This window comes from Stegostoma tigrinum, chromosome 5, assembly GCF_030684315.1.
Source record: "Stegostoma tigrinum isolate sSteTig4 chromosome 5, sSteTig4.hap1, whole genome shotgun sequence".
Taxonomy (NCBI): Eukaryota; Metazoa; Chordata; class Chondrichthyes; order Orectolobiformes; family Stegostomatidae; genus Stegostoma; species Stegostoma tigrinum.
In genome coordinates this window covers 122235762-122262234 of record NC_081358.1, presented here as the reverse complement: position 1 = coordinate 122262234, position 26473 = coordinate 122235762, and the positions used below count along the sequence as shown (strand labels likewise).

General features: G+C 41.8%; 1 protein-coding gene across 6 annotated transcripts in view; it reads right to left on the bottom strand.

The window, feature by feature from the left end:
- stk3 (serine/threonine kinase 3 (STE20 homolog, yeast)) overlaps nt 1–26473 on the bottom strand; it is a 384923-nt gene that overhangs the window by 42575 nt on the left and 315875 nt on the right. For all 6 annotated transcript variants that reach the window (XM_048529773.2, XM_048529774.2, XM_048529775.2 and 3 more), the window contains one exon: nt 9755–9930. In XM_048529773.2, the coding sequence (XP_048385730.1) occupies nt 9755–9930 (176 nt within the window). The remainder of the gene's footprint in view (nt 1–9754; nt 9931–26473) is intronic.

The window sequence follows — 26473 nt, the reverse complement described above, 5'->3', positions numbered from 1 at the left end:
TGTTTGTCACAGGGCACCAACATCTGGTGGTTCAAGGGCACTGAACACATGCACCCCACATTCATGGGTATTAGCATCTGACATGTGCCAGTCTTTAACAACCGTCACAACATCTTTGATCAACTTACAGTATATGTCTGCACTTAAATACTGCCATCAAGCGGCACTGGGGCAACTCGGTGTTATGCTGCAGCAAGCTATGCATTTCAAGGTCACTTAGAGATAAGCAACAAATGCTGACCTCACCAGCGATATCCACATCCCATGGAAGAATAAGAATAAATCTAGAACTAACATGAAATAAACATAAATAAACCTGCAAACCATGATCGAGCATACTACTAACTGCACATTAAATAGTAGTCACAACCATGACAGATCTCGCAAATTTACTTAGCAACCCACTCAGGCATCACAGTAAATCCCTTAAGTGCTGTCTTCTTCAAGAGGTATTGCAATTCCTGTCCTTTGAACATTTTGTTTTTATTTCCTTCACAGCAATTCCAACTCAAACCCAGTTGCCCTCTTGTTTCTTCTACCTGTGATCAGTTCTCAGGTGACCAGACTCTAGTTCAGACTGTTACATTGACAGCTCTCTGCCCAGCTGCTCAATCTTTTTCCCAAGACTGAGCCCCATAGTACTTGCTGGCATGCACTTCATGGCTCCAGCTCTACAGCTGGGCTGCTGGCAAAAGCTGTCATGTTGGATCTCTGTTCACAGCACACACAGTCTCGTTGTCATGTTTTTGCACTCTAGACCAGATAACATGAGTAAGTTTTTAGCACCATCTCCCCTAGTCCCAGCATTGGGTTTTCATAAGAACAAATGAACATAACAACTAGGAGCAGGAGTAGGCCATCCGGCCCCTCGAGCCTGCCCCGCCATTTAATAAGATCATGGCTGATCTTTTTGAGACTCAGCTCCACTTACCCGCCCACTCACCATAACCCTTAATTCCTTTACTGCTCAAAAATTCATCCAGCCTTGCCTTAAAAACGTTCAGTGAGGTAGCTTCAACCACTTCGCTGGGCAGGAAATCCCACAGATTCACAACCCTTTGGATGAAGAAGTTCCTCCTGACCTCAGTCCTACATCTGCTTCCCTTTATTTTGAGGTGATGCCCTCTAGTCCTAGTTTCACCTGCTAGCGGAAACAACCTCCCTGCCTCTACCTTATCTATTACCTTCGTAATCTTATATGTTTCCATAAGATCGCTCCTCATTCTTCTGATTTCCAGTGAGTATAATCCCAGTCTACTCAGTCTCTCCTCATAATCCAACCCTCTCAACTCTGGAATCAACCGAGTGAATCTCCTCTGCACCCCCTCCAGTGCTAGTATATCCCTTCTCAAGTCAGGAGGCCAAAAGTGGCCTCACCAGGACCCTATACAGCTGCACCGTAGCCTCACTGTTTTTAAACTCCATCCCTCTAGCAATAGCAGACAAAATTCCATTTCCCTTTATAATTACCTGCTGCACCTGCAATCCTACTTTTAACGACTCAGTTACAAGGACACCCAAGTCCCTCTGCATAGCAGCATTCTGCAATTTTTTACCATTTAAAACATAGTCCATTTTGCTGTTATTCCTACCAAAATGGATGACTTCACACTTATCAACATTGTACTTCATTTGCCAGACCTTTGCCCACTCACTTAGACTATCTAAACCCCTTTGCAGACTTTCAGTGTCTTCTGCACACTTTGCTCTACCACTCACCTTAGTGTCATCTGCAAATTTTGATACACCACGCTTAGTCCCCAACTCCAAATCATCTCTGTAAATGGTAAACAATTGAGGTCCCAGAGATAATGGGAACTGCAGATCTTGGAGATTTCCAAGATAATAAAATGTGAGGCTGGATGAACACAGCAGGCCAAGCAGCATCTCAGGAGCACAAAAGCTGACGTTTCGGGCCTAGACCCTTCATCAGAGAGGGGCATGGGGAGAGGGAACTGGAATAAATAGGGAGAGAGGGGGAGGCGGACCGAAGATGGAGAGTAAAGAAGATAGGTGGAGAGTCCCAACACTGATCCCTGAGGCACACTACTAGCCACTGACCGCCAACCAGAAAAACACCCATTTACCCCTACTCTTTGCTTTCTACTGGTCAACCAATCTTCTGTCCATGCCAATACATTACCTGTAATACTGTGCAACTTTATCTTCTGTTGCAGCCTTTGGTGTGGCACCTTGCCAAATGTCTCCTGGAAATCCAGATACACCACATCCACAGGTTCCCCACTGTCCACGATGCAAGTAATGTCCTCAAAGAATTCCACCAAATTAGTTAAACATGACCTACCCTTCATGAACCCATGCTGGGTGTTCCCAATGGGGCAATTTTTTATATCCAGATGTCTTTCTATTTCTTCCTTAATGGTAGATTCAAGCATTTTCCCCACTACCAAAGCGAAGCTACCTTTTTGTCTACTTCCTTTTTTAAATAGTGGCATCACATTGGCTGTTTTCCAATCTGCAGGAACCACCCCAGAGTCCAGTGAATTTTGGTAAATAATGCCATCTTGGTAAATAATGCCATCTTGGTAAATTCATGCCATCTTCTTGAGTGTATCTGGCCTGTTCTTCTGCCATTTCACATTTATATGGAGCCCTAGGCATACTGTGAGTAATCTTTCGCTTCCACTACAAAAAGACAGTGCCAAAATCCAAAAAAAAAACATAGATTCCCTCACAATATTGAATCAAGGTTTGCCTGCTGTCTCAGCTGGATTCAATTTTGGCATTTACAAGAGAAAGGGAATTGTCATCATGCCCTGGACAATATTTATTCCTCAATTAACATTAAAATAAGCTTATCTTGTCATTATCACATTGCTGTCTGTCACAGCTTGCTGTGGGCAAATTGGGTGTTTTACTTAATTCGTGGCAACAGTAGCTTAAATTCAAGAATACCTCATTGGCTGTAAAGACATTGTGTTCTTGCAAGTCGTATAGTATGTAAATTTTTTTCTACACAGCTTAACTCATAATAGGAAGAAGTACATTTCAGTGCATCAGAGTACCTGTGCTATGGCTGAATTCTCAGAAAGACTTAGTGCACTATAAATTTATCCACGAAGAAATTGTCTGACAAGCATGTCAAATCCTGAACATTTAAATCAGGGAATGAGACGGTAGTACTTTCTTTTCTCTTTTATGTTCTTTTTCATTCTTTCTTTTCAATGATGTCCTGAACTCCAGGCCTCAGCACGAGCTTGGACTTCAGGCTTCAGCATGGACTCAGACTCTCAGCCTCTGTATGGACTCGGACTCTCAGGGTCAGCATGGACGAGGCATGGCGATCTTTCAACCCGGTGTGGCAGCCTCTTGCCTCATCATGGCTGTCTACCAGCCTGGCATAGCAGTCTTCCAGCACAGTGTGGCATCCTCTCAGCCCAGCATGACGATTTTTCAGTCGCTTGGCATGGTGGTTTCCTGTCAGCCCGCCATGGAGGTCTCTCCACAGCCTGCCATGGCAATCTTTTGACCCAGCAGTGACTACCGACCTGAAGGTGATTCCAGAGTGATCTGTAGTCAAGGCCTGGGGGTTGGTAATCCAGAGGATTGGTAAATTTTTTCATTTAAACGTCAGATCAATAGAAACGATTCAACTATCTTGAAGCATTAGCATTGCTTGGAGGAGGGTAAGTGCAGGTATGTCAAGGATTAAGGACACTGGAGGTTGAAAGGATTAGTGAGAAAAAAGTCGAAGAAAGCATGGAGAATTCCTAATTTGAGCTACCTATAATCCATCTGGCTAACATTGAACTATTAGGGAGAATAGACAATATGCTTTCACTTTATTTTACATTTTCATGAGATATGGTGACACTGGATCAGCCAAGATTTATTGTCTAACTGAACTGCCCTAAAGAAGGTGGTGGTGAGCTATCCTTAACAACTATAATCCTTGGGATGTAAGGACAACCACAGGGCCAGTAAGAGGGTAGCTTCATGATATTGGCCAGCAACAGTAAAGGAATGAGGATATAGTACCCAAATCATGGCATGTGACATGGAGGGGAACATGCAAGAGGTGGTGTCCCCATCTGCACTTGACCTTAAGGTGGTATAGGTCAAAGATTTCAAAGGTGCTGTTGGAGAAACTTAGGTGTTACTATCTGCAGTGCATCTTGTAGAAGGTGCACACTGCTGTCACTGCATTGGTAGTGAAGGTAGCTGGGGTGTCTTTCAAATAGGTTTCTTTGTTCTGAATGGTGTAAGCTTCTTGAGTGTAGTCGGAATTTCAATCATCCAGGCACGTGGGGGCTATTCCATTACAGTACTGAACTGCAGATGGTGAACAGGCTTCAGGGAGTCAGAAGATGAGTTACATTCTATGGGATTCCCAGCATCTGACTACTCTTGTAGCTCACAATATTTATATAGAACATAGAACATAGGACATTACAGCACAGTACAGGCCCTTCGGCCCTCAATGTTGTGCTGACCTGTCATACCGATCTCAAGCCCATCTAACCTACACTATTCCATGTACGTCCATATGCTTATCCAATGACGACTTAAATGTACCTAAGGTTGGCGAATCTACTACCGTTGCAGGCAAAGCGTTCCATTCCCTTACTACTCTCTGAGTAAAGAAACTACCTCTGACATCTGTCCTATATCTTTCATTCCTCAATTTAAAGCTATGCCCCCTCATTGTCGCCGTCACCATCCTAGGAAAAAGGTTCTCCCTATCCACCCTATCTAACCCTCTGATTATTTTATATGTTTCAATTAAGTCACCTCTCAACCTTCTTCTCTCTAATGAAAACAGCCTCAAGTCCCTCAACCTTTCCTCGTAAGACCTTCCCTCCATACCAGGCAACATCCGAGTAAATCTCCTCTACACCCTTTCCAAAGCATCCACATCCTTCTTATAATGCGGTGACCAGAACTGTACACAATACTCCAAGTGCGGCCGTACCAGAGTTTTGCACAGCTTCACCATAACCTCTTGGTTCCGGAACTCGATCCCTCTATTAATAAAAGCTAAAACACTGTATGCCCTCTTAACAGCCCTGTCAACCTGGGTGGCAACTTTCAAGGATCTGGGTACATGGATACCGAGATCGCTCTGCTCATCGCTAGTCCAGTTCCATTTCTGTTCAATGATAATGTTCAAGATGTCAATTCTGGGGAATTCAGTGACGGCAATGCCATTGAAAGTCAAGGGGATGAAGATTAGATTCTCTTTTGTTGGAAATGGTCATTGCCGCATACTTGTGTGGTGTGGATATATACTTGCCACATATCATCCCAAGCCTGGATATTGTCCAAGTTTTGCTGCGTATGGACACAGGCTGCTTCAGAATCTTAGGAGTCACTGATGGACGTGAAGGTTGATCAATCATTGTGAACATCCCCACTTCTAATCATATGATGAAGGTAAGGCCATTGCTTAAATTGTTAAAGACAGTTGAGTCGAGAAAAGAACCCTGAAGATCTCCTGCAGTAACGGCCTGGAGCTGAGATGATTGACCTCAAACAACCGTAAACATCTTTATTTGTGCTAAGTAGGACTTGAAACAACAAAGGGTTTTCCCCTGAAGTACCGTTGACTCCAGTTTTGCTATGGCTCCTTAATTTCAAACTTGGTTAACTATGGCCTTGATGTTAAGCATATTCACTCTCACCATGCCACTGAAACTCATTTCTTTTGTGCATGTTTTGTTACAAGGCTGCAATGTGACCAGGAGCTTACTGGCCCTGGCAGAAACCAATGATAAGGTAGAGAGGAGAGTATAGGTGAGGAGGTTGGGAGGGGATAGGTCGGTCCAGGGAAGACGGACAGGTCAAGGAGGCGGGATGCGGAGGTAGGTAGGAAATGAAGGTGCAGCTTGAGGTGGGAGGAAGGGATGGGTGAGAGGAAGAACAGGTTAGGGAAGCGGAGACAGCGGAGACATGGAAGGTCATCTTGCGGCCTGGGATGGGGGTGACGGAGGAGGTGTGGGGGCGTGTAGCACTTCCTGCGGTTGCAGGGGAAGGTGCCGGGTGTGGTGAGGTTGGAGGGAAGTGTGGAGCGGACAAGGGAGTCGCGGAGAGAGTGGTCTCTCCGGAAGGCAGACAAGGGTGGGGATGGAAAAATACCTCGGGTAGTGGGGTCGGATAGGAGATGGCGGAATTGTCAGAGGATGATGCGTTGTATCCAGAGGTTGGTGGGGTGGTATGTGAGAACGAGGGGGATCCTCTGGGGGCGGTTGTGGCGGGGGCGGTTGTGGCGGGGGCGGTTGTGGCGGGGGCGGGGTGTGAGGGATGCGTTGCGGGAAATGAGGGAGATGCAGACAAGGGTGTTCTTGACCACTGCGGGGGGAAAATTGCGGTTCTTGAAGGACAGGGACATCTGAGATGTGCGGGACTGGAATGCCTCATCCTGGCAGCAGATGCAGCGGAGGCAGAGGAATTGAGAATAGGGGATGGAATTTTTGCAGGAGGGTGGGTGGGAGGAGGTGTATTCTAGGTAGCTGTGGGAGTCAGTGGGCTTGAAATGGACATCAGTTTCTAGCTGGTGACCTGAGATGGAGACTGAAGGGTCCAGGAAGGTGAGGGATGTGCTGGAGATGGCCCAGGTGAACTGAAGGTTAGGGTGGAAGGTGTTGGTGAAGTGGATGAACTGTTTGAGCTCCTCTGGGGAGCAAGAGGCGACGCCGATACAGTCATCAATGTACTGGAGGAAGAGGTGGGGTTTGGGGCCTGTGTAGGTGCAGAAGAGGGACTGTTCCACGTAACCTACAAAGAGGCAGGCATAGCTGGGGCCCATGCGGGTGCCCATGGCCACCCCCTTAGTCTGTAGGAAGTGGGAGGAATCGAAGGAGAAGTTGTTGAGGGTGAGGACGAGTTCGGCTAGGCGGATGAGGGTATTGGTGGAGGGGGATTGGTCGGGCCTGCAGGACAGGAAGAAGCGGAGGGCCTTGAGGCCATCCGCATGAGGAATACAAGTGTATAGGGACTGGACGTCCATGGTGAAAATGAGGTTTTGGGGGCCAGGGAATTGGAAGTCCTGAAGGACACTTGCCCCCACACCTCTTCCCTCACCCCCATCCCAGGCCGCAAGATGACCTTCCATGTCAAGCAGATGTTCACCTGCACATCTGCCAATGTGGTATATTGTATCCATTGTACCCGGTGTGGCTTCCTCTACATTGGGGAAACCAAGCGGAGGCTTGGGGACCGCTTTACAGAACACCTCCACTCGGTTCGCAACAAACAACTGCACCTCCCATTCGCGAACCATTTTAACTCCGCCTTCCATTCCTCAGATGACATGTCCGTCATGGGCCTCCTGCAGTGCCACAATGATGCCACCCAAAGGTTGCAGGAACAGCAACTCATATTCCGCTTGGGAACCCTGCAGCCCAATGGTATCAATGTGGACTTCACAAGCTTCAAAATCTTCCCTTCCACCACTGCATCCCAAAACCAGCCCAGTTCTTCCCCTCCCCCCATTGCATCACAAAATCAGCCCAGCTCGTCCCCTCCCCCCACTGCATCCCAAAACCAGCCCAGCCTGTCTCCGCTTCCCTAACCTGTTCTTCCTCTCACCCATCCCTTCCTCCCACCTCAAGCCGCACCTCCATTTCCTACCTACCACCTCATCCCGCCTCCTTGACCTGTCCGTCTTCCCTGGACCGACCTATCCCCTCCCAACCTCCTCACCTATACTCTCCTCTCTACCTATCTTGTTTTCTCTCCATCTTTGGTCCGCCTCCCCCTCTCTCCCTATTTATTCCAGGTCCCTCTCCCCATCCCCTTCTCTGACGAAGGGTCTAGGCCCGAAACATCAGCTTTTGTGCTCCTGAGATGCCGCTTGGCTTACTGTGTTCATCCAGCTCCACACTTTGTTATTCTGGCAGAAACCAAACTGAGCACCAATGAGTGGTTCTTAGCTGCTTGATAGCACAGATGATATGTATCATCACTTTACTGAGAAGAAACTGATAGGGTGGTACTTGGCCATGTAGGATCTGCTTTTTGTGCACAGGACATAGCTGGGTAATTTTCTACATTGCCAGGTAGATCTAGTGTTGTAGCTACACTGGAACAGCTTGGCTGCTGGTCCAGCAAGTTCTGGAGCACAGATCTTCAGTAATATTGTTTGGCCGATAGCCTTTACAGTATTCAATACCTCCAACCATTTTTGATATCAAATAAAGTGAACTGAATTGTTGAAGACGAGCATCTAGGATGCGGGGGACCTCTGGAGGAAGCCTGGATGCATCATCCAATCAGCACTTCTGGCTGAAGACTGTTGGAATGCTTATGCCTTATCTTTTGCACAATTAAGCTTATTGCTTAGCAAGTGCTGCTATTAGCATTGTTGATGACCTCTTGTACCAATTTGTTGATGATCAAGAGTAGACTGACGGGCAGTAACTGGTTGGGGTGAATTTGTCCTTTTTTTTGTGTACAGGTCAAAGCTGTGCAATTTTCTACATTGGCTGGTAGATATCACTTGCATTTGTGTCTTGTAAATAGCAGATAAGTGTTGATGGTATCAAAAGGGAACTACTCAGCGCCAAATCCCAAACTCTAACTTACTCTTACAGACACAGTCGTTACATGGCTGGCGCAGTTCAGTTTCTGGTCAATGGCAACTCCCAATATGTTGATAACGGAGGATATGGCAGGGAGAAATGGTCATTTCCTGGACATATAAGTCACACATTGCACAGATGCTGCCAGGCCTGTTGACAATTTCAAGCATTTTCCATTTAAGAACAAGAACAAAGAAAATTACAGTACAGGAATAGGCCCTTTGGCCCTCCAAGCCTGCATCGACATGCTGCCCTTCACAACTAAAACGCCCTATCCTTCTGGGGTCTGTATCCCTCTAATCCTATCCTATTCAATTAGTTGTCAAGATGCCTTTTAAATGTCACTATCGTATCTGTGTCCACTACGTCCTCCAACAGCGAGTTCCAGACACTCACCACCCTCCATGTAAAAAAACTTGCCTAGTACATAACCTTTAAACCTTGCCCCTCGCACCTTAAACCTATGGCCCCTAGTAACTGACTCTTCCACCCTGGGAAAAAGTTTCTGACTGTCCGCTCTGTCTATGCCCTGCATCATCTTATAGCCCTGTATCAAGCCATCCCTCAACTTCCATCATTCCAGTGAGAACAACCCAAGTTTCTCCAGCCTCTTCTCATAGCTAACACCCTCCATACCAGGCAACATCCTGGTAAATCTTTTCTGTACCCTCTCTAAAGCTACCACATCCTTCTGGTAGTGTGGCGACCAGAATTGAACAAAATTATTCCAAATGAGGCCCAACTAAGGTTCTATAAAGCTGTGACGTTACCTGCCAATTTTTAAACTCAGTGCCCATTTTTAATCCATCTAGATTAGACCTTCCAAAACGCATTACCTCACATTTTTCCGGATTAAATTCCATCTGCCATTTCCTCCCAAGTCACCAACTGTTCTATATCCAACTCTATAATTTGATGGTCCTTATCACTATCCACAATTCCACCAACCTTTGTGTCATTGGCAAACTTACTAATCAGACCTGTTACATTTTCCTACAAATAGCAAAGATCACAGTTCAGTTTTCCTTTTTCAGTTTTCTTTTTCAATTCACTTTTTCAACATCTGCAGTACTTCACTCTTGCATAAGTGATCCAAACCTCACAGTGACACTTGCCCTTTCAGACTTGCATCACATTTGAAAATTGGCATTATGCAAAGCCATCCTGTTCAGAATATAATACCTAGAATTATTCTGCTTAAAATCGCTACTTACAAAGTTAAAGTCTCCATCTTGCGGTAACTTCCAATTATCAGGGAAAGGATTTTTTGATTTGTGGAAAGGTTCTTGCAGATTCTGATTACAGTTTCCCACAGGTTTAGTATTTTTTTCCTGTTTGTCAAAGTAATCCATAAACGCTGGTCTTTGGTGCTGTTCGGTTGCATCATTCCCTGCAAGAAAGAAAAAAAGTACCAACAAATATTCAAAGTTCCACTTTATGCTGTTTATGAAACATGGTCCAGATCCTGCAATGTAACCAAATGAAAACATTTTCTTTCCAAAAGTAGAGATGTAGAAATGGATAAATGTTGTTGAATAAAACTTTAACATTAGGGATCAAACAACAGTAAATAGTGGCTACATTTCAAAATAACAAATTTTCTGTGAAACATTTCAGGACGCAAAGTCACAAAAATCACCACGAATAGGCAATTATTTTTCCTCTCTTTCACTGTTCTACTTTATTTTGCAGAAGTTAAAGAAATAGTCAAATTAGTACTACACTTAACTACTGTGAAGAATTTTTGTACAAGTAAATTTACCCATAAAGATTTTTTTTATTATTATTATTCAGATAGGAAACAAGTTAGAAGGCAAAATATTTTCTTCATTTGGGGACATAGTGGCATAGTAATAATGTTGCTGGACTAGTAAGCAATGACCATAAATGAATGTTCTGGAGACATGGATTTGAATCCACCTTGAAGGATGGTGAATTAAATAAAAATTTGGAATTAAAAGTTAGCCAACAGCAACCTTGTAACCACTGTCAATTGTGGTAACAATCCATCTGGTTCAGTAATGTCCTTTAGGGAAGGAAATCTGCCATCCTTACCTGTCTGGGTTACCTGTGACACTAGACCCACAGCAATGTAGCTGACACTTAACGGCCCCTGGCCATTAGGGATGGGCAATAAATGTTGGTCCAGCCAGTGATGCCCTCATTCCGTGAATGAATTTAAAAAATAATTAAATTGGAGAGGGTTCAGAAAAGATTTAACAGGATATTGCCAGGACTGGAGCATTTGAATTATTACAAACCACAACAACCACAACCCAAGCTACAAACCTACTGCAAATCCTTCGAGAATAGGCTATTCAGGATAGGATGTTTCAAGGCAGAGCAACCTGTCAATGAGGATGATGCAAGGTGGAATCAATGAAGAATAAGTAAAAAGTGGTTACCTCCACTTTTCCTCAGGGAAACAATAGCCTAGTGGCAGTGGCATTATTGCTAAATAATTAATCCAGAGACTCAGGTGTTCTTGGGACTAAGTTCACATCTCACTGTGGTAGATGATGGAATTTGATTTCAATAAAATTCAATAAAAATCTGGAATTAAGAGTCTAATGATAACCATGGAACAATTGTTGGTTATAGGGAAAAACACATCTGGTTCACTCATGCTCCTCGAGGGAAGGAAACCTGTCTAGTCAGGCCTACATGTGACTCCTTAACTGACACCTACATCCACTGAACAAATTTTTAAAAAAACTACACGTGAGCTGTGGGGCCTAGTCCTTTGACACTACTGGAAACTCCTGATTAAGGGGAGGCACTGGGGGCCGGTTGAAACAGCAATTGTTTCACTCAATTTATATCTCTAGCAGATATAGAAGCAGATGAGGAAGAGATGGAAGTTTGAAAAGCTTTGTGGATTTTAATATTCCTTCAAAATATCTTGGCTAGGCTGTTTCCCTCCTTTATAACAGATTCTAGTGCTTTCCCTACTTCTTTTGTAAGGCTAACAGGTCTGTAGCTCGCTGTTTTCTCATTTGCTGTCTATTTAAATAACGGGGTGAGATTTATTACTTTCCATTCCACAGGAAACATTCCAGAATTTATAAAATTTTGGAAGATAATAACTAGTGCATCAACAATCTTTACAGCCACCTCCTTCAACACTCTGAGCTGAAGACTCTCAGGTTCTGAGGAATTATCAACTTTCGGCCCAATTAATTTCTCAATATAGTCTTCTTAATATACTACTTTCCTTCTATTACTACTGCGACAAACATTACATTGGACAGACAGGAAGGAAATTAACCTCAAGACTACACGAACATCAAGTGGCAACAAAAAGACACGGCCAATGCTCACGCATCTCTATTCACACGGATAAGGAAAACCATCAAGTCAATTGGGACAACACCAGGAAACTGGGACAGGCGAAGCAGAGACAAGCACAGGAATTCCTGGAGGCCTGGTTCTCCGCTAAGAAAGCCATCAATAAACATAGAGCTAGACCCCTTATACACTCCATTGCAAAGGAAAGCCGAAAGTGAGGTGATCCAGTTCAACGGACACCAGAGTTTAAAAACCATGCGGGAAAATACAACAGTGCTTCATCGGAGGCTGCACTTATGATGTTACCCAGCAGGGTAATGAAACATCTGCGGATAAACAATACAGATCAGCGAGCCAACCAACCACAACACCCATAACTCGAGCTACAAATCTACTCTAAAACTTTAGACTTTCGTTAAACCCTTCGATCTCTGTCATCTTTGGATATTGGATTTTGAATTTTTGGAGATTTCTTGTGTGTAAACAGACATAAAGTAGTCATTTAGTTTCTTTGCTATTTCTCTATTCCCCCTTATAAATTGTCCTGGCACTATCTGCAATGTAATCTCACTTAGCGGCAATTCACCAATGCCTTGAAAGGAACTCTTCACGCTGCTTGTCAAAAGCATAAAAGTCGGAGACAGATGTGCTGATGTTGAGATAGGTCTCACTAGACGTCTTATCAGTCACTGCTACAAATCTCGCCTTAGCCCACATTGCTCGGACCCTTATAAGAATCTGACCCCCAGTGTAAATGATAATAAAAAATAGCTTTCCATGTTATGAACAGAACAAAAAAAACTTCATTTAATTTATACATGCAATGAACAAGAACATTCTAGTTGTTTTTGCTCAAATCACTGGTTTGCTGAATAAATGCACTCAAAATAAAAAAACAAATGCAAATGATAATACAAGTACCGACAACAATCAATGCATCTTGGCTTTATGATGGCTGTGTTTAAATTTAATTTGAATTCCAAATGTGTAACAACGACAATTGCATTTTCCTTTAAACTTTTATTTCCATATCCCATTCCAGTTCTTCCTGCTTTTATTCAGTTTCCTCGACCTAAATGTCAGGCAAATAATTATTTTACTCTTAGGTATATTTAATGCAACTCTGGAACCCACTATGAGTTGCAGGTGTCTCAATATGATTGATCAGCGTTATTAAGAAATTGGAACAGGAGGAGACAGTTTCATCCCTGAAGTCTGCTCTGCCATTTAAAGGCATCATTCATTGCTATTCTAAATGTCAGTTTGATTTTATTGGTCCTGATGCTACAGAACTATGAACAATATATAAATATTGTTCCATTAGGTGCGTGGTAAAGTTTAAAACTGTATAGCAAAGCAAGTTTGCCTGCTTCATAGTTAGAAAATTTCTGATTGAACTGTGAATTGGATTCATCTGAAGGCACTTAGTCAGGTGTTGTCAGACTGCTAATTCAACACCTAGTCCTGGATGTTCTGCAGTTTCTTCCAGTTAAATGTTGTGAAGGCCGAAGTCAATATCTTTGTCCCAAGCCACAAACTGTATACCTTTGTTACCAACTCCATTCCCTTCCTTGAAGTTGTCTCAATATGAACCAGACTGTTTGCACTCTCCTACATTCCAATCATCAGAGTATTTTTTTAAAAATTCCATATAATTAATAGACAACACATCACGCAGAGACTTGGGGACTGCTTTGCAGAACACTGACGCTCGGTTCGCAATAAACAACTGCACCTCCCAGTCGCGAACCATTTCCACTCCCCCTCCCATTCTTTAGATGACATGTCCATCCTGGGCCTCCTGCAGTGCCACAATGATGCCACTCGAAGGTTGCAGGAACAGCAACTCATATTCCGCTTGGGAACACTGCAGCCCAATGGTGTCAATGTGGATTTCACAAGCTTCAAAATCTCCCCTCCCCCCACTGCATCCCAAAACCAGTCCAGCTCGTCCCCTCCTTCCTAACCTGTTCTTCCTCTCACCAATCCCCTTCTCGCACCTCAAGCCGCACCTCCATTTCCTTTCTACTAACCTCATCCTGCCCCCTTGACCTATCCGTCCTCCCCAGACTTAACTATCCCCTCCCTGCCTCCCCACCTACACTCACCTCTACTGGCTCCATCCCCAGCTCTTTAACTTGTCTGTGTTCTCTCCACCTATCTTCTCTATCCATCTTCGATCCGCCTCTTTCCTTATTTATTGCAGAACCCTCTCCCCATCCCCCTTTTCTGATGAAGAGTCTTGGCCTGAAACTTCAGCTTCTGTGCTCCTAAGATGCTGCTTGGCCTGCTGTGTTCATCCAGCTCTACACTTTGTTATCTTGGATTCTCCAGCATTTGCAGTTCCCATTATCTCTGATACAAATGATCATGATCTTAGCATTTATAACAATTACATGAATAAAAAGAAACAAAAATATATGGCCAGCAGTTAAATGGTTGTATAGAATGGGAAGTCATAAACATTTGCTTTAAAATCTGCTTGAATTTGTTGCCATATACACATCAACCACAAAAATCAACATCCTCCTTCATAACGTCATTCATTTCTCAGCCTGCTTTAGCCGATTCGCTGGTCAATCTTCATGTTGTAAACCTGATCTTATCCAAGTTTGCTGTCTTTTACTATCCAGCGCTGTCCAGTCTTACCACTCCTGATTGCTGATCCAGCATTACCAACTGGTTCTAAAATGTTAATATTGAAATATACCATGTGTTTGGAGTTTACCTGACTTTTGACATGAGGTTTTCTCTAGATCAACAATTTCTACTACCTTTGCTGAACTTTCTGCTGCATTGAATCAATAACTTTGTTTTGTTTAGCTCTAACAAAATGGCAAAGTACTTAACTAGTTGAGCATTCTCATAACTGTAACCAGTAAGCCTGTCTATAATCATTTCTTTTGAATATTCTTTATCAGGGTGAGCAACACTATGAGATATATGTATGCAGAAAAATAAGAAAAAATTCTGAACATGATTATACAGATACCTATTAGGAGATAATGGCCGCTTTATTGTTTACTCTGTATTATTTCATACTGTATGCCTTTGATATTGTTGAAAGAAAAACAGTTGCTCCAAATTCTATTTCTCCCTGAACAGTGTTCTGGTTCAGAGATAATGGGAACTGCAGATGCTGGAGAATTCCAAGATAACAAAATGTGAGGCTGGATGAACACAGCAGGCCAAGCAGCATCTCAGGAGCACAAAAGCTGACGTTTCGGGCCTGGACCCTTCATCAGAGAGCCTAATAGATAGTAACGTTTCAAGGCAACAATTCACCATCACCTTCCTGAGGGCAACTAGAGATGGGCAATATTTGAGGTGACTCAGAAAAGATCTAAAGGGGGCATGAAGAAAAAGCCTCCTTACACAGCAAGTGGTTAGGATCCGGAATGCACAGTCTGAAAGGATGATGGTAGCAGAAGCAATTTTTCATTCATTCATGCAGGTATTGCTGGCTAGGTAAGCAGTTATTGTCCTTCCCTAAGGTTTTATGATTTTCAAAAGGCAATTCCGTAAGCTCCTAAAGAGAAAAGGACTGCAGGGTCACTTGGTAAGAGCAGGTAAAAAGTACTAATGAAAATTACTCTTACAGGAAGTCAGCATGGACGACACAATTCCGAATGATTTCCTTCTGTTCTGTGACCATTTTATAGCGTGATTGCATGTGATCAAACATTGTGTGGCAAATATTGCACAGAATGAATTTTTATTAAAGCAGCAAAACATCGAAACAAAAAATCAACATGAAATGTATTTTATTGAAATGTTAGAATGGGAAATACCAGAGCTGTCAACATTGAGTAAATGCTATTTTCAGATTTTGAGTTACCCACCAGCTGTACACTCAAGAGCATCAATTCATGTCAAAAACATAAACATTCCTAAATGTGGTGATCTGCATCCATCACAGGTGTTACATATGATGGTTGGTCCACATTTAATCCGCAAGCGTTGGCCCATGAACACTGACATGACTGTTTGAAATTACCTTCAATCATCATTACAGTGATCAAATCACACTTCATACTAAGTGCAGGAAGAAGTCTTTTCAGCCAATCATTTATCCCAAATAGACGGAAAGGATGTACATCTGCTCCAGAACAAGAGCAACAAGGACTGCAGATACGGAAAAAATTAAAAGTACAAAAAGTTTAATAAGTTTTGCTATCTTACTGCAAAAAGTTATAAGACAACAAAACTTCTGTTTATCTGAAAACAAAAGGTGCATTTATGCAGCAAGTTGGGACATCCCGAACGATGCTAAATGACGTGCATTTTTTATGCAACAAAAACAGAAAAGCTGGACAAATGCAGCAGATGGTCAACATCCGTGGAGAGACCAGATAAGTCTGAGTTTCAGGTGTAAATCTTTCTTCATAACTCAGCTATGGCAACGGGTTCCCACACAAAGTTTCTGTCGACAAATCACAACTGCAGTATTGACATCCATAGTATTCTCACCCAGATCTTTTGATCAATGTTGATGCCACGGTTGTTACTGCTGACTGCAATTAAGAGTATGCCCTTTCCTTTTTTCACTGTCATAGCCAGAATTTACTGTCCCAGAGCAAAAAGTGAGCCATGCCACAAGGAACTCCACGGAGGGCTGGCAAGTAGAAAGAGTGCCGCTTGACTCCACTGTGTTGACTCAAGGAGCCCTACCAAAACTCAAGTCATGGCTCATGGGAATCATCTCAGCTCCTGGACATCTCTGCAGGAAGTGGCAGGTAACATTCACACCGCACAAACACTAGGCAATGATCATCTCTAATAAGAGACAACCAAATCACTGACCCATGATATTCAATAGTGTAACCATCACTGAATCCCCTGCTCTCAAAATCATGGGGCCTACCACTGACTAGAAACTGAAATAGACTAGCCATTTAAATGCAATGGCTAAAAGAGCAGGTCAGAGGCTAGGAAAAACAGCAGTGGGTAACCCAAAACTTGAAAGGCTTGACACCATCCAGGACAAAGCCGCCCTTTTGACTGGCACAAACATCCATAAACATTCATCACTCCACCACCAACAGCCAATAGCAGCAATGTGTACCATCCACAAGGAGCAGAAATTCACCAAGATGCCTTTGCACTACTTTCTAAGAAAGTACTACCATCTAGGAGAACAGGCAGCATATGCATGGGAACACTACCAACTGCAAGGTCCCCTCCCAGCCATTCACCAACTATACTTGGAAATATATCGCCATTCCTTCAGTGTCACTCAGTCAAGATCCTGGAAAATGTCCCTAATGTCAGTTTGGGTGTCTCAACAGCACATGGAATGCAGTGGTTCAAGGCAGTAACTCAACACCAGCTTCTCAACGGCAATTGCAGGCCCAGCCAGCAACGCCCAGGACCCTTCAGTGAATTTGAAAAACCAAAAGATATTATCACTTTAGGTAACACGCCTTAAGGCTAGTCAGTCTGCTTGCAATGTTATGGTTGAATTTTTGTTGACGATCTTAACAGTTTATTTCCAAACTTTTCAAAAGCAAATGTTTCAAAGGCATGGGTGTGAAGGGTTGTAAATCATTCAGGATCAATTTGAAATGAGATTTTAGGTCTTCCCAATTTAACACTCACTGTTTATCACTATCCTAGGCCTGCAATTAATGTTGGCTGTATCATAAAGTCATAGAGAATTACGTATGAAAAGAGGCCCTGTGGGCCATTGTGACTCCATTGGTCATCCAGGACACATCAATTGTAATCCCACTTTCCTAAACTTAGCCCATAGCCTTGTGTGCTTTTGAAGTGTTTATCAAATATATTATAAAATGTTGTGATGGTTCCAGCCTCTACCACTATTTTAGGAGTGAGTTCCAGGTACCCACCATACTCTGGATGAAAATGAAATTCTTTAGATATCCTCTAAATCTCCTGCCCCTTCCATTAAATCTCTGCTTGTGATAACTGACCCCTCCACTAAGGGGAAAAGTTTCTTACCATCAACCCTGTCTATGCTCCTCATACTTTTTTACATCTCAATCAGGTCCCCCTCTGTCTTCCCTGTTCCAAGGAAAACATGAAATCAGAGAATGCTGGAGAAAGTCAGCAGGTTTGGCAATACCGCTGGACAGATAAAAACATAATTAAAGTTTTGAAGTTTCATTTGAAAGAAGAGGTATACTGTACCCCAACATTAACTCTGTTTCTCTTTCCACAGATGAGGCCAGACCTGCTGAATTTCTCCAGCATTTTACTGTTTTTAGATCAGATTTCAGGCATTTGCAGTATTTTGCCTTTGAGTGATTAATCACCGTAATTTCTCTTCCAGGTATGCCCACCTTGAAGTTTTGTTCATCTCTCTGATAGGATATCCATTTCAGTCTCCTTGCTTGAGCATCTTCAGGGCTTTTGAACTCTGTCCCAAAACTCATTTTCACAGCCACATCTCCTTCCTCACTGAGTGCCCTTAGATCATCCTTACTCCGATTCCAACTGAACTTTCATCCTTCGTGTTTCAAATCTACTCAACATTACAAGTATCTCTGAGACATACAATGCTCCTCAGAGAGTTGTTCTTGCTGCATCCTGAGATCCAAACTCAGTCCTATGCACTACCAAGATAATAAAATGTGAGGCTGGATGAACACAGCAGGCCAAGCAAATATGCACTACCACATGCACATACTCAACCTCTTTGTTCAATAGCACTGTCTCATACTTTCTCAAAGCTGTCATGGACCCCAGCTCCAATTTATTCTTTGTTTAATTCAACTCTTTGACAATAATTTTATCTCTTCCTTTCATGTGTTAAGGAATGTAAGTCAACAGGGGCTGATGGCCCTCTAGGTTCTTCCTCCTCCTCTTTCCCCTTGATTCCATCACTCCTTCTAATGCTACCACTTGCTATGTATTCACTGCATGCTCTGATCTTCCCTGCTGTGGTGCTAAACAGTCTGTGAACAGAAAAGGATTTAGTTTTATACCTTTATGCCCCTATTTTAATGAATTTCTGATACGACATGACAATGAACTCTTCTTCCAGCACCTTCACCTTTATGCCAACTTCTTGGACAAAATCTTGCCCTATCCCAGGACCTTTTTTGGCCTATCTATAATACTAGCCCTCAACCTGGAATAGTTCTACTGGCCTTTTCTGTGGTCTTGATCTCTTCTTCAAGAAGCTCTGAAGAAGAGTCATATCAGGCTCAAAATTTTAATTCTGTTTTCTTCTCCACAGTTACTGCCAGACCTGCTGGATTTCTCCAATACTTTCCACTTTTATTCCAGATTTCAAGCATCTGCAACATTTTGATGTTAAACACCCAGGTGAATCTCCTCTTCACCCTTGCAGGTGCACATCCATCCTTTTTACAGAATGGTGATCAGAACTGTATACGGTACTCCAGCTGTGGACTAACCAATGTCCTAAACATCCTATATATTGCGGGGTAAATTTCTGGGTACCTTCCGGTCATCAAACCCAAGTCTCTGCTGCTTAGAGCCAGTGTTAGGGACATTCTTGGAGGAGCCCATGCAGTGTACCTCTACCCATATGGAATTTATACTTCCAGACACTGCATATGTGCGCGGTCAGCACTTTCATACAGGCCTGATGCAAACCATAATGCATGTCACAGGAATGTAAGAATGTTAGGACAAGAAGCAAGAATAGGCAATTCAGCCCCTTGAATCTGCTCTGCCATTTAATATGATCATGGCTGACCTCATTTTCCTGGTTGCTCCCCTTAACTATTTACCACACTACATATTAAAAATCTGTCTATCTCATGCTTAAATTTATTCAGTGTCCCAGCATCTACTGGCCTCTGGGGTAGTGAAATCATGAACCTTTGAAAGAAGTAATTCCTCCTCATCTCTGTTTTAAATCTGCTACCTCTCAGCCTGAAACTGTGATCTCTCATTCTAAATTACCCCATTAGGAAAACATTCTACTTTGTCAATCCCCTTAGCATCTTATATACCTCTATTACATCTCTTCTCATTTTTCTAAACTCAAGCAAGTGTAGTCCTCAATCTCTCCTCTCCTCAAGCCTTTCACCTCTGTAATACTCTAGATGCAGTTTCATCAATGCCTGATAGAATTGCGACACCACTTCCTTACTTTTATACTCTATCCCTTGAGTCATAAAGGCAAAAATTCCATTTGCCCTCCTTTATTACCTGCTGTACCTGCATTCTAGATTTCTGTGACTCATGCACAAAGACATCCAGATTCCTTTGCACCAAATAATTTTGAAGTTTCTGGCTATTTAGAAAATAAGTTTCCTTTTTATTCTTCTGACCAAAGTGGATATCCCATAGTTATCATGTTAAATCCATCTGCCAAATTTTGGCCCAATCACCATATTCATTTGTAAAATTCTTATTTTTTCATTTCAACTTATTTCCTCATCTATGTTTGTGTCTTCAGCAAAATTTGACTAATGTACATTGTGTTCCTGAATCTAAATCATTGTAAACAGTTGAGGCCCAAGGATTGAAACCTGTGATATCCCACTAGCTACAACTTGTCAAAAGCGCGTATATCGCATTTGCCTCTTTTGGTACTGAAAGACTTTTATTTTTGTTTATAAAGTGTGCAATTCTGAGCAGACAAAAAAAATTCCTTAGAAGCAGTAATGATCTTTAAATCATTGATATGACTTAAATAAATGCAATTGCTTGCATTGATATGAATGTCTTCACAATTTCTGTGCTGTTAGGAGGCATGATACTTAAGTTGGAGACCAGCAAAATATTGTGAAAACTAATGGCATTCTGTGGAAATATATTATCTTCTTATTTCTACCTTCAAATTTAATGTCCAAGTTTGAGTTTGAGCTATAAAGAAACAGAAGCATACCTGACAAGCTGAAAGCTTTTCCATAATAATTTGTTCACATTTCTTTATGAAAATAACTTTCATTCTGAATAAAACTGTATGACGATTCAGTCCTCACTTATAAGTGATTGTTCGTTGTTATAAAATGTATCACTAATTAAAAGTCAAGGCTGATTTCTGCTCACACAAATTTCACTACATCTTTTTAAAATACACTGACTGGGATCTGGCTGTATGGGTTTCAGTATTCATTAGTGATATATGTGCCTGCATGGAGACTTTGTCAGGTTGTTTCAGACCCAGAGAAACATGACAGCAATCCCACTGGGTATTCAAATACCTCAAACAAACTTTCTCGCAGTGGTCATTGAAATGGTATTGATTGGAAACTCTAGCCAGTCTTCCCAACCAACCAGTACATACACATACTTAGCTGAGGGAAAGTGAATCATGCATTTTAAAAGGGACCCCAATAAATTCGACTTGAATATTTCACTGCTGGTGGCAAATAAATTGTGATACTATAGACACTTATAGTATTAGGTGATGTATGTTACTCTTCCTTTTAGTTTTTGCTTGCCTATGAGTCCAAATCACCTCCCATTGAAGCCCAAATGCTAAGACTGACAGATTGGTGCAATGAAATCTAGTTTTAAGCTAAATAAAAGTGGGGACGGTTTTGGAGAGGACTTGTGTAGGCTAACAAAGCAGAAGAATATGGCAGGATTGTAGGGCAGTTATTTAGATAATGATTCTGTGAGGCGGCAGGAAATAGATTTTCAATCAGTAAGCAAATCAGAGTTATAGGGAAAAGGCCGAAAAGTAGAGTTGAAGATTGTCGAGTGGTTGAACATCAGGTCAGCTATGATCTCACTGAATGGCAGAGCAAGATCGATGGGCCAAATGGCATACTTGTGCTTCATCTTATAGTCTGTGGAAGAGACAGAGTGTACAAAACTAAACACAGGGGAAATTAATTACATGCATACAGTATTCAGGACAAAATAAATGAACTAACAGCACAAGCAGTATTTAATAAGTATGATCCTATAACCATGGGAAGGTATGGTTACAAGGAGACCAAAGATGGGAACTAAATATTCAGAGATATTTGACTTTTCAAAAGGACAAGTACAAAGGAAAAGGTGGTGGGATACATTTGTTAGAACAAGATGGAATAAGTGTGATAGCAAGAAAAGTTCTTGGGTGGCGGATTCAGAATTCATACGGGTTGAGGTAGGATATCAAAGGGGAAGAAAACACTAATGGGAGTAGCACCCTAAAAGTAGCTTTACTGTGTGATAGGGAATAAATCAAGAGGTAATGATGGCAACTAAAAAAGACAGTACATAATCACGTGCCACTTTAACCTTCATGTAGATTGGGAAAATCAAATTGGCAGAATTACCCATGAGGAATATTCATCGGGATAGTGGATCCAAACAAGGATTAGGCTATTTTAGATCTGGTAATGTGTTGTGAATTAGGCTTAATAAATATGAGGAAACAGTGATCATAACATCAAGTATTCAGCATTCAGTGTTAAAGGGAGGAGTTTTGGTGGGAAACAACCAAGCTAAACTGAGATAACAGGAATACAAAATAATGAGGGCAGAGATAACTGTATTGGATTATAAAAGCATTTTAGCAGAAAAGATGGCAGACATTTAAGAACACAGTTAATAACCTGCAACAAAGGTATATCCCAGTGAGGAAAAGGAAAAAAGAGAGATATATAAAAAAACAGAAAAAGCCAAAATGAGCATAAGGCCCTTACAGAAAGAGGATTGAGAAATAATAATTGACAGTCAGGAAATGACAGCAGAGTTGAATAAATAGTTTGCATCACTCTTCACAGTACAGAATATGAACAGTGTTCCAAAAATATTGAATAATCATGGGGCAAAAGGTGGAAAGGAAATAATTACAATAACTATCTGGGAGAAAAGTACAAGGGTAACTAATGGGGCCAAAAACTGATAGATCCGCTTGACCTGATGGATTGCATCCTAAGATATTAAAGGGAGTAGCTACAGAGATAGTTAATTTACCAAGGAAGTAAAATATGATATCGGGTTGAAAGAAAAATATGCAATGTAGCAAAGATTAGTGGTAGATTCTTAGCAACTGCCCAAGAATCCTTAGATTCTAGATAAACCCAGGTACTGAAAAACTGCTAATGTAACACCTTTATTTAAAAAGGGAGATTTAAAAAAACAATTAACTAAAGGCCAGTTAGCTGAACATCTGTCATGAGGAAATGTTTGAGCCTGTTGTAGATTACACTATAAAAGAGCATTCAACAATACATAATTAAGTCAGAGTCAGAAAGGCTTCACAAAGGGGAAATGATGTGTCACAAGTATATTTGAATTCTTTGAGGAAGTAAGAGGCAGGATAGATACAGGGCAATGAAAAGATTAAATATGTTTTTATTTTTAACAGTGCTCATTAAGGTACTGCTCACAAGGCAACTTAATAAGCCCATAATGCTGGGGAAACATGTTAACAAAGGTAAAAGATTGGTTAACTGATAGAAGATAGGGAGTTGGGATAAAGGGGGTATTTTCAAAATGGCAACCTGTAACTAACAGACTGTCACAGGAATCAGTGTTGAGGCCATAATTATTTACGATATATATTAAAGTCTTGGATGAGGTAAGTGAATGTACTATCACCAAGTCTGCATATGATATAAAAACAGGTGGGACCACAAGTGGGGAGGATGACACAAGGTGTCTACCGAGGGATATTGATAGGTTAAGTGAGTCAGCAAAAACTTGGCTGATGGAATATAATGAGGGAAGAAAATGTGGTGTTCTACACTTTAGCAGGAGGCATACAGAAGATGGGTATTATTTGAATGAAGAAAGACTAAAGAAAACTGCTGCACAGAGGGATTCAGGGGTCAACTGGACTTTCTCTCCTGATTATTGTTCCCGAGAAGGAAATCAACCCCATCCACAGGTAATTTCTAATCTACACCAACTATCACTAATCCAGAAAAGTCACACTCCAGCTGGACTTTGTACTCAACACTGGCTTTCATTCAACCCTTTAAAGGGAAGACTGAATTCTTCTCCAGGAAGTGGATTTGAATAGTCCTTATATCTCTTAATATTGTTATGGGACTGGACACTTGCTTTGAAGTAAAAGAGGTTGTAATTGTATCAGTGATAATGGGAACTGCAGATGCATTGTATCAGTGATAATGGGAACCTTTGTGCTCTAGAGATGCTGCTGGGGCTACTGTGTTCATCCAGCCTCACATTTTATTATCTTGGAATCTCCAGCATCTGCAGTTCCCATTATCTCTGTTATTATAAAAGAGGTTGTCTTTGCTTTCAATAAAAATCATTCATATTTATCATCTTTCCTTTGTATTTCTTCTGTACGCCCAGCAGATTTACCTTGGAGATAAATCTGCTCGGTGTACAGAAGAAATACAAAGGAAAGATGATAAATATGAATGATTTTTATTGAAAGCAAAGATAACCTCTTTTACTTCAAAGGAAGTGTCCAGTCCCATAACAATATTAAGAGATATAAGGACTATTCAAATCCACTTCCTGGAGAAGAATTCAGTCTTCCCTTTAAAGGGTTGAATGAAAGCCAGTGTTGAGTACAAAGTCCAGCTGGAGTGTGACTTTTCTGGATTAGTGATAGTTGGGGTAGATTAGAAATTACCTGTGGATGGGGTTGATTTCCTTCTCGGGAACAATAATCAGTTGTAGTCAAAGCTAATATCTTGATGTGGGGCCTTTTCCTTTTGAGTTTCCTTCTTGGTTTTGACCTTACAAACTCCAGAAAGTCCCATGGGTTTCCCTCTCCATTCCAGGGTCCTGAATGAATGTGTTATCGGGTGTAATTACTGTTATAATGGAAACACCTTAGCTTCACAACTATCTATTCCTTATAGGCTGACGTTTCAGGCTTAGACCCCCCATCAGAAATGGGGAGGGGAAGGGGGTTCTGAAATAAATAGGGAGAGAGGAGGAGGCGTAACTTAGAACATGCTTCGCAGTGGGGTTAAAATTGTATCAGAGATAATTGGAACTGCAGATGCTGGAGAATCCGAGATAACAAGGTGTAGAGCTGGGTGAACACAGCAGGCCAAGCAGCATCTTAGGAGCACAGAAGCTGATGTTTCGGGCCTAGACTCTTCATCAGAAATGGTCTGGAGGGAGGAGGGTAACTTCTTCAGGTTACACATCCTTAGAAGATGCTTCACAGTGGGGTTAAAATTGTATCAGAGATAATTGGAACTGCAGATGCTGGAGAAACCGAGATAACAAGGTGTAGAGCAGGATGAACACAGCAGGCCAAGCAGCATCTTAGAAGTAGGAAAGCTGATGTTCTCCAGCATCTGCAGTTCCTATTATCTCTGATACAATTTTCACCACTGTGAAGCCTCTTCTAAGGATGCCTAACCTGAAGAAGTTCTTCGATCCACTTACCCCTCTCTACCTATTTATTTCAGAACCCCCTTCCCCTCCCCCATTTCTGATAAAGGCTCTAGGCCTGAAACGTCAGCTTTCCTGCTCCTAAGATGCTGCTTGGCCTGCTGTGTTCATCCAGCTCCACACCTTGTCATATCGGATTCTCCAGCATCTGCAGTTCCTATTATATCTATTCCTTATACTGGCTACTCGCCTTCCTTTCACTCTTTCATTTTTTTATTCCTTCTAAGTTTATGAAGGTGATAGGATAAAGGTTTAATTTAATGAATTAGCTCATAAGCACCCATCATTGTTGGCACCTTTTTAGTAGTTGCAACCCTTTGGTCGTCAATATAAGTTCTTATTATGGAAGGTACTGAGTTTTTAAATTCACCTAAAAGAAACTCTCCAAGAACTTCATCAATGGTTTCAGCTTCTAATGCTCATATCCACCTGTCAAGGTTAATTTTCTTAGCCCTTTCAAATTCAGCATGGATTTGTCTAGATTGTTTCCTTAAATTCAAGAACCTTTGCCTTTATGCCTTGGGCACTGACTCATATGCAGCCAATACAGTCCTCTTCACTGCATCATAATCCTGAAAACCTCCTCTGACAGTTAAGCATAAATCCTGGTCTTTACCTGTTAACTTGTTCTGCATAAGCATTGTTCAGTCCTTTTTTGCCAGATTAATTTGTCCAGCTATTTTCTCAAATGACCTATGAATGCCTCCACATCGTGTTCCTCAAATTTTCACAGAACCTGTGAAAACTTAAAACATTTCTTTACCAGACTTCAAATTATGACAGATTCTCAGTATCTGAAGTATCCTGTTTGATCTGCATCATTTTAAGATGATATTCACATTCTCCCACTTTCTCTCTGTCTTGTAGTTGTAATTAGGGGAAGCAATGGCCTAGTGATATTATTGCTGGACTGTTAATCCCGACACCCAGGTAATGTTTTGGGGACCTAGGTCTGAATCCTGCCACAGCAGATGGTGGAATTTGAATCCAATTAAAAATCTGGAATTAGGAATGTATTGATGACCATGAAACCATGGTTGATTGTCAGAAAAACCCATCTGGTTCATTAATACCCTCTAGGGAAGGAAATCTGCCATCCTTACCTGGTCTGGCCGACATATAATTCCAGATTCACACAATAAATTAACAGATTCTTAACTGTTCTCTGAGATGGGTAATAAATGCTGGTCTAGGCAGCAATGCCCTCATCCCATGAATTAATAAAAAATATTCTAGTTTTCTCATTTCCATTCCTTTCAATTCCATTTCCTGTATTCTTAATTCTATTTTTTTATCCTTGCCTTTTTCTGCTCTCTCCTTGTTCTTTGCTTGTCTTTGAATTCTATCTCCAGTTTATAAATTCCCTCCTCATGCTG